Below are 13,375 nucleotides of genomic sequence, written 5' to 3' on the forward strand. Positions count from 1 at the left end.
CCCATACCCTTCCCAAGGTCCCTCTGCCTCTCTAATCCTAGCTTGTGCTCATTTCCCACCTGCCTCGTGCTGAGTGCATTCTCATCTTGGCTTCTCTCGAGTCTCTCAGAGCCAGCCTCTGCCAGATGTTTCCATGACACCTTGAATCTTCTTTAGCCACACAGCTTCTGCGTTCCTCTCTGAGGATGTTATCTCTGTGCCCACAAGTGTCATTTCGGATGGCTGCCGGCTCACTTTTCCTTCTCTCTGCTAAGCAGTGATTTACTGCTCCACATTTAGGGAACACAGCTTTTTCTCCCAATGCTAAACGTCTGGGTAAAAGTCTTTGCGTCCACCTGCTTGGATCTGTCTAACCACAGATGAGTGTGGCTGATGATTGTCCAACAAGAGACCTGCACATCGAGCGTGGATAGTGCGTATGTGTGGGATGAAGATGGACAGCTCGGTGCCACGTGCTGGTGTGTGGACTTCTTCCAAAGTTAGTGTCCGTGAAAATGGCCGCAGAGTGGAGTGAGGGCAGCGTGCTGAGTCTAGCCTGTCAGAGCCTGAATAACACTCCCTGAAGCCACAGAAATGGGTTTTGTTGAGCTGGGAGGAACTCGGAAGCCAGTCTTGGTAACATACATTCTGCGGTGTCTGAATAGCCAAGGGTGTAGTGATGTGGTCTTTCCCTTTATGAGAGCCAGACTCTTCTGGCTCTTCCAGTTTGACTGTGGCCTTGACCCTAGATCTCAGTCCATGGGACAGAAGCAAGTGTGAAGGATCGAGGCTTGGAAAGCATTAGCCTTCTGCACCATGTCTCTGAGCTTTGCTGAGCGCCGAGCAGTTTTATGTAGCAAAGCTATCATAGTCTAAGCACCGATGCATGAACGAACCCCACACAGTCGAGTCCAGTCCTAATCAGCAGACTCCCTGGACAGTTCACAGACTCTGGAGAGAGACTGGCGAACCACTGGACTTCTCTGTCATGGAGTAATTCTGCCCTGTCCTTCACTTGGCTTTGTACAGCCTTGGGTCATGCCAAACGTCAGGGTCCTATCTCAGTGCTCTTCTGTTTAATGCTGCTTGGGAAATCACTGTTCTATTTCCAGGAAAACTGCTGCACTAAGACTGGGTGGCTGGAGCAGAAAGTGTTAGATATGCCTGGATCGTCTTCATCTGTAGACACCTGTGTCATTCATCAAAAGGCATGCTAGTGCTTCTGTGAGAAACGCCCACGCTTTGCTTCAGGTGCATTTGACAGACACATGCAGTAATCCCCTTATTCTGTATGCGACACACTGCACGGAGCTAGTGCCGTGGCACATAGTAGTAGCTGGCTGCCCTGGCACTTCTCAGCTCGTGATTGCTAAAGGGGAAACTGGATTCTCTTGGCCCAAGAGTTGCTTTGTGAAGTCCTTAAAAGCAAAATGAAGACACAGTTGGCCCAAGACGAAGCTTTCTGAGCTCTGAAGGCCACCTGCTTCCTCAACGATGCTCATGGGAGGACCTCTTGGCAGGCAAGATGGCTTTCGTTTCAAATCTGAGGCCATGGAAGGCTCTGCTCCTTCAACAGGTCAGATTTCTTAAACTGTTTGCATGTAGATTTGCTTTCACATGCAGATGTTTTTACCACCCACCCCATGACATACAATTTTTCTCCTGGGCTGTGGTTAGTGGCCACACTGTGTTCTAGAATTTTATCTGTTTGCTTAAGCAATGTTAAACTTGTCTCTCACCCAAGCTGCTCTTTCTGAAAGCCAGTCAACACTCACCCATTAAATGACACATTGCTTTAATTTACCTATGAGGAAATGTTTCCTATTTTAAAATGAACTGGTAATTGGATTTTTGTTTTCTATGTTCATGAGTGTCCGGGGGGCAGTTCCACAAAGACTGGATAACCATCAGGGTTTACAGGTACCCAAGGGAGAAAGCAAGATCACACGGAGGAAGAGCTCTGCCTACAGCTGGCGTTGCGGATGAAGAGGGGCAGGCCGTGCTTGCGTGTCCACACTGCTATGTAAGGTTCTGGTATGGAGGAGGGTAGTGATCTACAGATTAGCCTCAGAACCACAATGACTCTGCCCGAAGAGACAGCTGATCATGTGACAGTGAACAGGGCTCTTTCTAGACTCAAAAACCTCCAGTGGCTCCATTGTTGGCTACGGGCCGAAGTGCAGGACCAGAAGATAGACAGGCATGAAGTCAGACGGATCTCTAGGCATGCAAATGAAGAGTTTGTAGGACAACAGGCGACTAAAGGAAAGGATTTATTGTAATCTGCTTACAGTCCTTTGCAAAGACAGACATGTTTTTGCATAAAGATATAAATTGCTTTATTTTAAACTAATTTAGTGTTTTAATTATATGAAGAAGTTTTGGTGAATTATGAATTGTACCAAACCAAGATTTTTAAGAGCAATATGGTACAAAAATAAGAGCAGACAGACAGTTTGGCCAGGGACAGGCATTCAACAGTGAATTTAGAGAATATGGCTTCGCTGTTTAGTTAAGCAGAGTTACCTGGAGACACACAAGGAGCCAGTAACTTCATTAATACAAAAAGCTAAGACAGACGTCCTCCACTCAGTCCTGGCTAGGATGGAATCCAGTCATAGAGTTAACTCAGCTCCTCCTCAGATACCTCGTCTGCATACCACGTACCCTTCACCTTGGAGGTGTGGCTGTGATCCTGCCGTGCTGTAAGTTGGCTGCCTCTAAAGATCTGCCTATAAACTAAATTCTTGAAATTGCAAATTATGTATGAAAGCCTCCTCCCTCCGAGTTCAGCGGTCTAGGTTTCCCCTCGCAGAAGGCAGGCATTCTTTGAAAGACAAGGTAATGTTGTCTGCATGGTGAACCCTGTGGGAAAGGGCTGCCCCACTGGAGCCTTGTCCTGGCCTTCTGCTTGAGTTACGACTTTTAGGTTTTGGGAATTTGTGTGATTTCACTGAGTACAGATGAAAATCATCACCACATTTGAAAGATTAATTTGGCCTCTATTCATAGATTATTTAGTGCAATCATATTGTAGTTCCCCAGAGATACATATGTTTGTGATTTGGGCCAGGAGAGAAAACATAAATTACATCAGTATTGGACAGATTAATGGATTAAAGGTTTAGTGCCACTGTCTTGCTTATATGATCTGTAGTGTTTTTGTGTTTTTTTCCTCCAAAACTGTTTATGTATAAAATTTTCATTTTTAAAACCTACCTTTAAAAAATCTAAAAACCTTCTACTGATCTGCGGTCTCCATGCCATTCTGATTGACTCCTGCCCAGAAGGACTGCCCCAGTACCGCCTGTCATGATTGCTGTTCCCTTGACCAGCTCCAGGAGTGAAGAACCCTGTCCAAGGCCAGAGGTGCTTTCTGATCTTTGACAGTTGTGGAGAGTGTATGGAGTTTCTTCCCCCAGAGGAGAAAGCTGGGTTTTCTGAAATGGGAGAGCTGTACTCTCTGCGCTGAGTTTCCAGTCTCCCCTTCTGAGAGTGGGTTCTGCTTCTTATGGAAAAGGGAAAGACAGCGCTCCCAGGACCTCGGTCCAGGGGGCCCTGTCAAGTTACACCTGCCGAGCTGCAGACACAGCTGCAGCAGCATCCCCGATGGAAGCAGGAAGAAGCAGAAGCCAGAACAGGGCACTGGCGGCTCACACAACCCCACGCAGGAGACCAAGAACAAAACAGAAAAAGTAGAAAGTAGAAAGGCTTAGAGACAACCAAAGAGGTTTAAGTGTGGTTATTTACAACAGAGACTGTAAAATGGTAAATGAGATATGAAGCTAAAAAAGGCACAGCTTTCCTTTTCTTAAATACACTGTAAACGGTTCGGTACGCATGCAGAGCATCTCACGTTACAAAAAAAAGTTTAACCTTGTTTAGACAAAGATAGTACTTAAATAGTCTCCAGCAAAATAGAATTCTCTCAAAAATACTTTCCCATTCATCCTATTAACCATTAAAGATTTTTTTTGTATGTGTCTCATTTACAAAAGTTCCTTGCACCTTACTTCAGGTCCTCCACGATTTATACAGACAGTAATGTACAGCCCAGCAGAAGACTGCGGAACATTATTTGTAAAGCCAACACAATAGATACTAGAAATCGAAACCAAGGCATTTAACAACTTACTCATTCTAATTAAATAATAAATGGACACTAACGAGTGTGTATGCCAGCGATGCAGAAAAACGTGCCCTGGAAGGCCGCAGTTCCACGCCACGTGTTCCGTTTTTACACATCAGGAATCTGTATGCATTTTTTTTGTTTTTTTTTTGTATTTTTAAATAACAAAAGAATATTAATGCCCCATATTGACTAGACGTTTTATGTGCAAACCAAGGGTAAGCTTACAAAGTTCTCTAGTCCTCAAACCCTTTGAAAACAAGCCGGAGATACCAGAAACTACATGGCATAGTTAAAACTTCCATCTGTTAAAATATCAAAATCAAGAGTTATTGACTAGATATGGCTTTTCATCCAGAGGAACGGGAACGTGTTTTCTAAGCGCTGGGAGTGGAGAGGGAGAGTCCTTTAGCCAACTCAGGCCTTGCCAAATCCACGTCTCATGGCTTTTCCGGCTGTAGACCCTTGATGTGACTTTAGCCTTGAGAGACTGCTGAGCAAGCGTGACTCAACCACCACAAGTTACAACCGCAAGTCCTCGTCCTTCGTAGGTGTGGAACGATGCGGGGAGACTTAAGGCAAAGCTCTTCCTGGCTGACGGCTTCCGTCACTTCCTGTGAAAGTAAAGGGGTGTGGCGTTCCCAGACTCCACCTTTGGCAGCTGGTCGCTGATGATCTCCACCAGCATGGCGGGAAACTCCACCTTCAGGGCTTGGGACTCTCGGAAGGTGTAAAAGCAGAATTCCAGCAGGTCACTCACCAGCTGTAAGACAGACACAGAGACATGACATGGGCCTTCATTTTCAGATGCCTGCCTCCTCCTCCATTCGGCCTACCCCTGGTGCAGACATGGGCAGCAGTGCTCAGGAATTCTGCCAGGAAATCGTGGCATATAGTTTAGTCAAGTTATCTGGGGGACAAAGATGTGTGTTCCTGGCACTTGTCAACCAGTGTCGTCATGCTAAACAAATTTAGTCAGCAGTCTACCATGAAAAGAATATCCAAAATGCATGGGACATGAGATAGTGGTGCCTGAGCCACAGAATGGCCCCTCAACCAATTCTTATTTGCCAGCTTGCGAATTGATTAAATCTGGCATATATATATGCTGGCCTGGGGCCCACACATGCCCATACCCCAGAGGAAAAGAAGCAAAAGAGGCTGCCCTGTTAGTAAGTAAAATGATGTCTCCATGGCTGAGCTGGCCAGTGGAGCCTAGGCGGCCATCACTTCCAAAGGACTCTGCCCTGAGCTGGAGAGAGGCTGGGGCTCCTCAGCTATACTGCAGTTATGCCTGATTTGAGAAAATTAAAAACCTCAAGTTAAGGGTTCTCTGTCTGTGCGCTGTCCCTACCCTGAGACTCAGGAACCTTTCCCACTCTTTCTTCAGCCAAACCATTCCCAGTTAGGTAAGAAAACCCATAAACGGATTATGTCATTAGTGGCACTGAAGAACGCAGAATGACAAGTATTGAGAGTTTCAACCTCCTAACTGATCGGAAGAGGTCAGGACTTGAAGGCAGATCCTTTTACACATCTCAGTTGAAAAGAAAATGAAGAATGTCATGAACACTTATGAGAGAGTCTGTTAACTTAGCAGATTTCACATTACTGTAGTTCCAGAATAAATACCAGATGGGAGAACACACATAAAACCTACACAAGCAGTTGCTCAAAGTTTCCTGAACTTGGGTAAACCCATGTATCTTCAAGAAATAAGTACAGTCAAACTAAATTAAAAAAAGTCCAACATCAGGATGTGTGGAGCAGTGCTGTACTCAGAACAGCTGGGCAGTGGCGCCAGGCACTGGTCCTCCTCCCCACAAAGCAGCAACTGCACTGTGAGGTGAGTGGCCATGGAGATGGAGGCTCAGGAACCTGGGACGACAACAACATGAGAGGGGAAACAGAGATCCCCGCAGGGTCCACCATAGGGAGCAGGGATCATCCCTTTTCTGCAGTGGTGGGGGAAATGTCCCAGCAAACTCCATTAGTATGATACTTGTCACCCCAGAATGTCACCATTCTGGTGCGTCTGGTGGCAACTTGGGTAACTAACCAGAAATCTCACTGACTTTGCTTTGAAAAATGAATTTACTCATAGTAAGACAGGGTACTACAGCCAGCAGCCATCTTAAGACAGGCCTACTGTGCAAATAGACTGCTCTCGGGGTCACAGGCCGCTGTATATTCCATCCAAGGCCCTGAAACCTGGCTAAGGAAAGTGACGCAGGTCTTTCTGGGGGTTGTGACACAGGAATGGATTGCACTGTCCTCAAGAACCTTTGAGACTAGGCGTGTGGCCACCCACTTGAGGACTTTATCTAGTGCTAGGAATGAAGACAGATGCCAGCCCCTGCTCCCCACCATGCTTCCCCCTGTCCTTGGTGAGGCCTTGTGTTTCTAGGCCCTTGGTTCCAGCCATTGTCCCTCAAGTGGAAGGAGCAGCTGTTGTCAAGTACAAATTGCACTGACATGGCAGAAGCACAAAACAGACTGAAAAGGAGCAAGCATTAACAGTGCAGTGACCCATTCGTTAGGAAAAAAACAGGCTAATTGAAAGATGCGGCCTGGGTGGAGTGGTAGCAGGTACTGACTACAGAAAGCAAGACACAGACTGAAGGCAAAGAGCTGGAGAAGGAGACCGCACGATACACTAAGGATCCAGAGCAGCCAGGACACCAGAAAGCTGTAATACGATATTCCATATAAACCAAAGGAACAGAGTAGAAATCCAACCGTTTCCTTTTACAGAAGTTTGTTGGTTTGTTTTTTAGTAAAAAACACATTGGGGAAAGTGCATCCTCTTCGGTAAGTGCTGCTGGGAAGACTGGACACCCACATGCAGAAGGCAGAAACTTGACACCATCACTTGCCATGTAGAAAAGTCCAGTCAACTTTTGCTTTTTTTTTTTGCCCCATCTACTGCGAGAATGAAGACCATTCTCAGCAATCAGACAGTCGACATTCCAGAAAATGTGGACATCACTCTGAAGGGGCGCACAGTCATTGTGAAGGGTCCCAGAGGAACCCTCCGGAGGGACTTCAATCACATCAACGTAGAGCTGAGCCTTCTTGGGAAGAAGAAGAAGAGGCTCCGGGTTGACAAATGGTGGGGCAACAGGAAGGAACTGGCCACCGTCAGAACCATCTGCAGCCACGTTCAAAACATGATCAAGGGTGTTACACTGGGCTTCCGCTACAAGATGAGGTCTGTGTATGCTCACTTCCCCATCAACGTTGTTATTCAGGAGAATGGGTCTTTGGTTGAAATCCGAAATTTCTTGGGTGAAAAATACATCCGCAGGGTTCGGATGAGGACAGGCGTTGCTTGTTCTGTCTCTCAAGCCCAGAAGGATGAATTAATTCTTGAAGGAAATGATATTGAACTTGTTTCAAACTCGGGTACCAGTCCCAGAAACAAGCTCCGGAATTTTAATACAATTTGGGGTGTCTTTTGAGACAATAAAAGACTTGTATTGATAAAAAAAAAAAAGTCCAGTCAAGATGGATCACAAGCCTGAATGTAAGCTGGGCGGTGTTGGTACATGCCTTTATTTAATCCCAGCACTCAGGAGCAAGACACAGGTGGAGCTCTGTAAATCCAAGGCCGGCCTGGTCTACAGAGTGAGTTCCTGCATGGCCAGGACTATGCAGAGGAACCCTGACTTGAAAAACAACACAAAACAAAAACAAAGCCTAAATGTAATCCCTAACACCTTTAGGCAACTTAAAACATGGGGGAGAGAGTACAGGGCATGAGCTGCAGACAGTGACTTCCTCACTAGGAGCCCAAATTGAGAAATAAATGCAAACACTGATGAGTAAAAGATCAAATCAAACTAAAATATTCTGTACAGAGAGACAGTAAGCAGCATAAAGAGACAGCCTACAAAATGGAGAAAATATTTACTTATTCACCTGAAGGTCCAGAATACTTAAAAAAAAAAAAGTAGCCAACTTCAGAATCGATGGAACCACAACAACAAGAAAGACAAAGACAAAACAAAATCAGCTTCAGCCACTAGGGATTTACAAGTCACTACAATAATAAGAAATCAATTCCTGAAGCCTAGAATGGCTATTAAGAAAAGTGCTGGCAAAGAAGTAGAAAAACAAACTCATGTACTGTTAAGCGGAGTTTAAATTGGTACACACATTATAGAGCAAGGCATTGCCGTCCTTTAAGAAAAGAGATTACTTCTGAAGTCAGCTAACTTATGGGAAGTAAAATCGTCAGATTCGAGAAAGTCCATGTTTATCGTGACTTTATCTGTATCACAACAGATACAGAATCAGCCTACGTGCCCATCGGCAGACAATGGAGGAAGAAGATGCGTGTCTGTACAGAGTGCACTGTTGTTCAGCCATAGGCAATGAAATCCTGTCTGTAGCAAAATCAGTGGGACAGGATGATACTATGTCCGGTGAAATAAACCAGACACAAAAGGACAAACATTTTGTCACGGAGGAAGTTTGCAAAGCTTGAACTGAAAACAGAAAGCTGATTATTAGATACTGGAAAGGGGATTGGTTAAAAGGGTGGTTGATCAGTGTTTGTATAGAAATAACATGAAAAGCACTGGACAAAAAAATGAGAAAAGGGCTCAAAAGGGAATCTCAGAAATGAACTGGTTGAAAGAGACTTTGCACATCACAAGAAAATAGGATGATCTATTTAGAGTCCGAAAAGAAAAAAAATGGCAACTAAACTATTATACTCAGAAAAACTACTATTAGGAAATAAGGGCAAAAGATTTTTCAACACATAAAAGCTAAGTAATTCATCACCATGGAGTAGCAGAGTGACCCTACAAGGAGGGCCTGTGGGGCCGGCTACCCTAGGTGCCAAAGATTGGGGAGTACCATCTTGAAAAGATGTAAAGCGATGGAAGACTACACCATACAGCATACACAGCAGAAAGACTAAAGACTAAAGACTAAAGACTACACCATACAGCATACACAGCAGAAATACAAGGCGACAATAAGGTAGATTGATATAGGAACCCATAAAGAGGAGCAGCGAAGGGGGAGTTAACAATTACAGTATGGGGGTAATCCCAGCACTCAGGAGACAGTCATGCGGCTCTCCATGAGTTCAAGGCCAGCCTGGTCTACAAGAGCAAATTCCAGGATAGCTAGGACTGCTACACAGAGAAACCCTGTCTCGGAAAAACCAATAGGCACACATCTGCAGTTATCAATAGTAATCTTGAATGTAAGTGACTCAAGTTCCCTAAGTAAAATCTAAACATTGAGTGAGTTTGTGTGTAGGGCACTAGACTCGAAGAAGAAACTCACTTCACAGGAGAGTTCTCAGACTGGAAGTAAAGGAACTGGATGAGGCAGGACACACAGAAAACAGAAGTCAGACAGGTAGATACAGCCAAACAGAAAGACTTTAAATTAAAATTTAAAAATGTTAAAGGAAGGATCTGAGGAGATGGCTCAGTGGGTAAGAACACACTGAGTAAGCATGAAGACATGAGTTCAAATTCCCACCTAAAAACCTATGTGTGGCCACATGTACCCCTGTAACCCCAGAGTTGTGAGGGGAACCCCAGAGTTTTGAGGATGGTTATAAGAGGATCACTTGGCAGACTTCCAGCCTATCTCTAGAGTTAGTCAGTCTGAAGGGGAAAGAGCTGAGGGTTGTAGAGCAGAACACCTGATGTGCTCCTCTGGCTTCTGCGTGAGTGCACACACATGCACACACACACAATATATATATACACACACCGCACTCACACACCACACACACTACATATACACACCACACACACATACACACACAATATAATACACACCACACACCTATACCACACACACTACATTGACACACACCACACACACTACATACACATACCATGTACACACCACACACACAACAAACACACTTAGATACTACATATACACCACAAATTCACACACTACACATATACATACACCACACACACTAAAATACCATACATATACCACACATATACACAACCACACATAGACACTCAGATACCACACACCCCACACATACAAACACACAACCAAAGAGAGGTAAATAAGTCACTATATCATGATAAAGGGATCAGCTCAGTATTAGGAAATAACATTTATACAAATTCACACACCAAAACTAGAACACATAATTAAATAAAGCTAGCATTATTCAATCAAAAATGTGGGATAAAACCTAACGATAATATCTGGGGAACCTTAAACCCCACTATCATCATAGACTGTACAGGTTAAAAACCATCAAAAGACCTTGCATTTAAACTCTGTGAGGCTGACTGGGCAGGACGTCCGCAGAGCTCTCCTGCAGCAGCTGCCGAGCACATGTTCTCGCAGCACATGCATGGCACAGTTTCTAGGTCAGATCACTCTAGGCCACAAAAGTCTTGATGAGTTAAAACAGAAAATAATAGCATGTGTCCTTTTACTGTGATGTTATAAACATCAAAATTGATGGCTAGAACTTTAGAAGTTGTATATGCACATTAAACATTATTTTGAATGACCAATAACCAAAGGGGAGATGTTAAAATTTCTAGATATGAATGAGAGTGGAACTAGGACACGGGATATAGTAAAAGCAACACCAAGAGGTAAACATAAAGTGTTAAGTACCTGTACTAAAGAAATAAAGACAAAATCTATCTATGTAACCCGAGAAAGAAGAAAATTGAGAACTAAGTGAGAATCAGCAGAAGGGAAGAAACAACAAAGACTGGAACAGAAAGAAGGAAAACATTTATAAATGAATAAAAGGAATTGATGTCCTGACACATGCTGCAAGTCCAGCTCTTGTGAGACTGGGTAGGAGCATCACTGTGAGGTCAAGGCCATTATTACATGAAAAGATCCTGTCTAAAATAAAATAGAACTGAAAAGCTGTGTAGACAAGCCAAAAGACCCAAATCAGTCATGAAAAATAAGAACATACACCACAGAAATTGATCTGGAATGTTCTCCTCCAAGAGCAGAAAGAAGACAAAATGTTCACACCCAGCAGTCCCATTTCACACAGTGCTATCCTAATCCACACAGTGCTATCCTAATCCACATAGTGCTATCCTTCTATACAGTGCTATCCTAATCCACACAGTGCTATCCTTCTATACAGTGCTATCCTAATCCACACAGTGCTATCCTAATCCACATAGTGCTATCCTTCTATACAGTGCTATTCTAATCCACACAGTGCTATCCTAATCCACACAGTGCTATCCTAATCCACACAGTGCTATCCTAATCCACACAGTGCTTTCCTAATCCACACAGTGCTATCCTAATCCACACAGTGCTATCCTAATCTACACAGTGCTTTCCTATTCCACACAGTGCTATCCTAATCTACACAGTGCTATCCTAATCTACACAGTGCTTTCCTAATCCACACAGTGCTATCCTAATCCACACAGTGCTTTCCTAATCCACACAGTGCTTTCCTAATCCACACAGTGCTATCCTAATCCACACAGTGCTATCCTTCTATACAGTGCTATCCTAATCCACACAGTGCTATCCTAATCCACACAGTGCTATCCTAATCCACACAGTGCTATCCTTCTATACAGTGCTATCCTAATCCACACAGTGCTATCCTAATCCACACAGTGCTATCCTAATCCACACAGTGCTATCCTAATCCACACAGTGCTATCCTAATCCACACAGTGCTATCCTTCTATACAGTGCTATCCTAATCCACACAGTGCTATCCTAATCGACACAGTGCTATCCTAATCCACACAGTGCTATCCTAATCCACACATTACTATCCTAATCGACACAGTGCTATCCTAATCTACACAGTGCTATCCTAATCCATACAGTGCTATCCTTCTATACAGTGCTATCCTAATCCACACAGTGCTATCCTAATCCATACAGTGCTATCCTTCTATACAGTGCTATCCTAATCCACACAGTGCTATCCTAATCGACACAGTGCTATCCTAATCGACACAGTGCTATCCTAATCCACACAGTGCTATCCTAATCCACACATTGCTATCCTAATCGACACAGTGCTATCCTAATCCATACAGTGCTATCCTAATCCACACAGTGCTATCCTAATCCATACAGTGCTATCCTAATCCACACAGTGCTTTCCTAATCCACACATTGCTATCCTAATCGACACAGTGCTATCCTAATCGACACAGTGCTATCCTAATCGACACAGTGCTATCCTAATCAACACAGTGCTATCCTAATCCATACAGTGCTATCCTAATCCACACAGTGCTATCCTAATCCATACAGTGCTATCCTTCTATACAGTGCTATCCTAATCCACACAGTGCTATCCTAATCTACACAGTGCTATCCTAATCGACACAGTGCTATCCTAATCCACACAGTGCTATCCTAATCTACACAGTGCTATCCTAATCGACACAGTGCTATCCTAATCCATACAGTGCTATCCTAATCCATACAGTGCTATCCTAATCCACACAGTGCTATCCTAATCCATACAGTGCTATCCTTCTATACAGTGCTATCCTAATCCACACAGTGCTATCCTAATCTACACAGTGCTATCCTAATCGACACAGTGCTATCCTAATCCACACAGTGCTATCCTAATCCACACATTGCTATCCTAATCGACACAGTGCTATCCTAATCCATACAGTGCTATCCTAATCCACACAGTGCTATCCTAATCCATACAGTGCTATCCTAATCCACACAGTGCTTTCCTAATCCACACATTGCTATCCTAATCCACACAGTGCTATCCTAATCCATACAGTGCTATCCTTCTATACAGTGCTATCCTAATCCACACAGTGCTATCCTAATCCATACAGAGCTATCCCTTTCAACCTCATAGTATCCTATTGAATACTGTATTAGAGCAAAGTGAAAAAGGAATTACGGGGAACAAACTAGCAAAGGAGGGAATGAATCTGTCCCTGTTTAGAACACTATAATTGTAAATATATAAATAAAGCTAGTGACCACACACAGAAGTGCTGGAACTAATGAGTTACTTCACTAAGTCTACATGATGCAAAATTACCACATAGAAGTCAGCAGTTTTTATGTGGATGGAAAGGAAAATGTCAAAGAAGAAATCAAGAACACAGTCCCCTTCATAGTAACTGAAGCAAACAAAGAAACAAACCTACGATAATCTACTGAAACGTAATGATGTCTAGAATTCAAATTCTGACATGCTGATGAATGGCACCGAAGCGGGCACAGAATATTGGAAATACATCCTATGTTCTCAAACTGGAAAAGATTCAT

At 43.8% G+C, this 13,375-nt stretch overlaps 1 protein-coding gene across 6 annotated transcripts in view; it reads right to left on the bottom strand.

Annotated features, from left to right (window-relative positions):
• Nucleotides 1-2,246: 2,246 nt before the first annotated feature.
• Nr3c2 (nuclear receptor subfamily 3 group C member 2) overlaps nucleotides 2,247-13,375 on the bottom strand; it is a 328,469-nt gene continuing 317,340 nt past the window's right edge. For all 6 annotated transcript variants that reach the window (XM_057753604.1, XM_057753599.1, XM_057753601.1 and 3 more), the window contains one exon: nucleotides 2,247-4,871. In XM_057753604.1, the coding sequence (XP_057609587.1) occupies nucleotides 4,716-4,871 (156 nt within the window). In that variant the 3' untranslated portion in view covers nucleotides 2,247-4,715. The remainder of the gene's footprint in view (nucleotides 4,872-13,375) is intronic.

Source organism: Chionomys nivalis, chromosome 21 (assembly GCF_950005125.1).
Source record: "Chionomys nivalis chromosome 21, mChiNiv1.1, whole genome shotgun sequence".
Lineage (NCBI taxonomy): Eukaryota > Metazoa > Chordata > Mammalia > Rodentia > Cricetidae > Chionomys > Chionomys nivalis.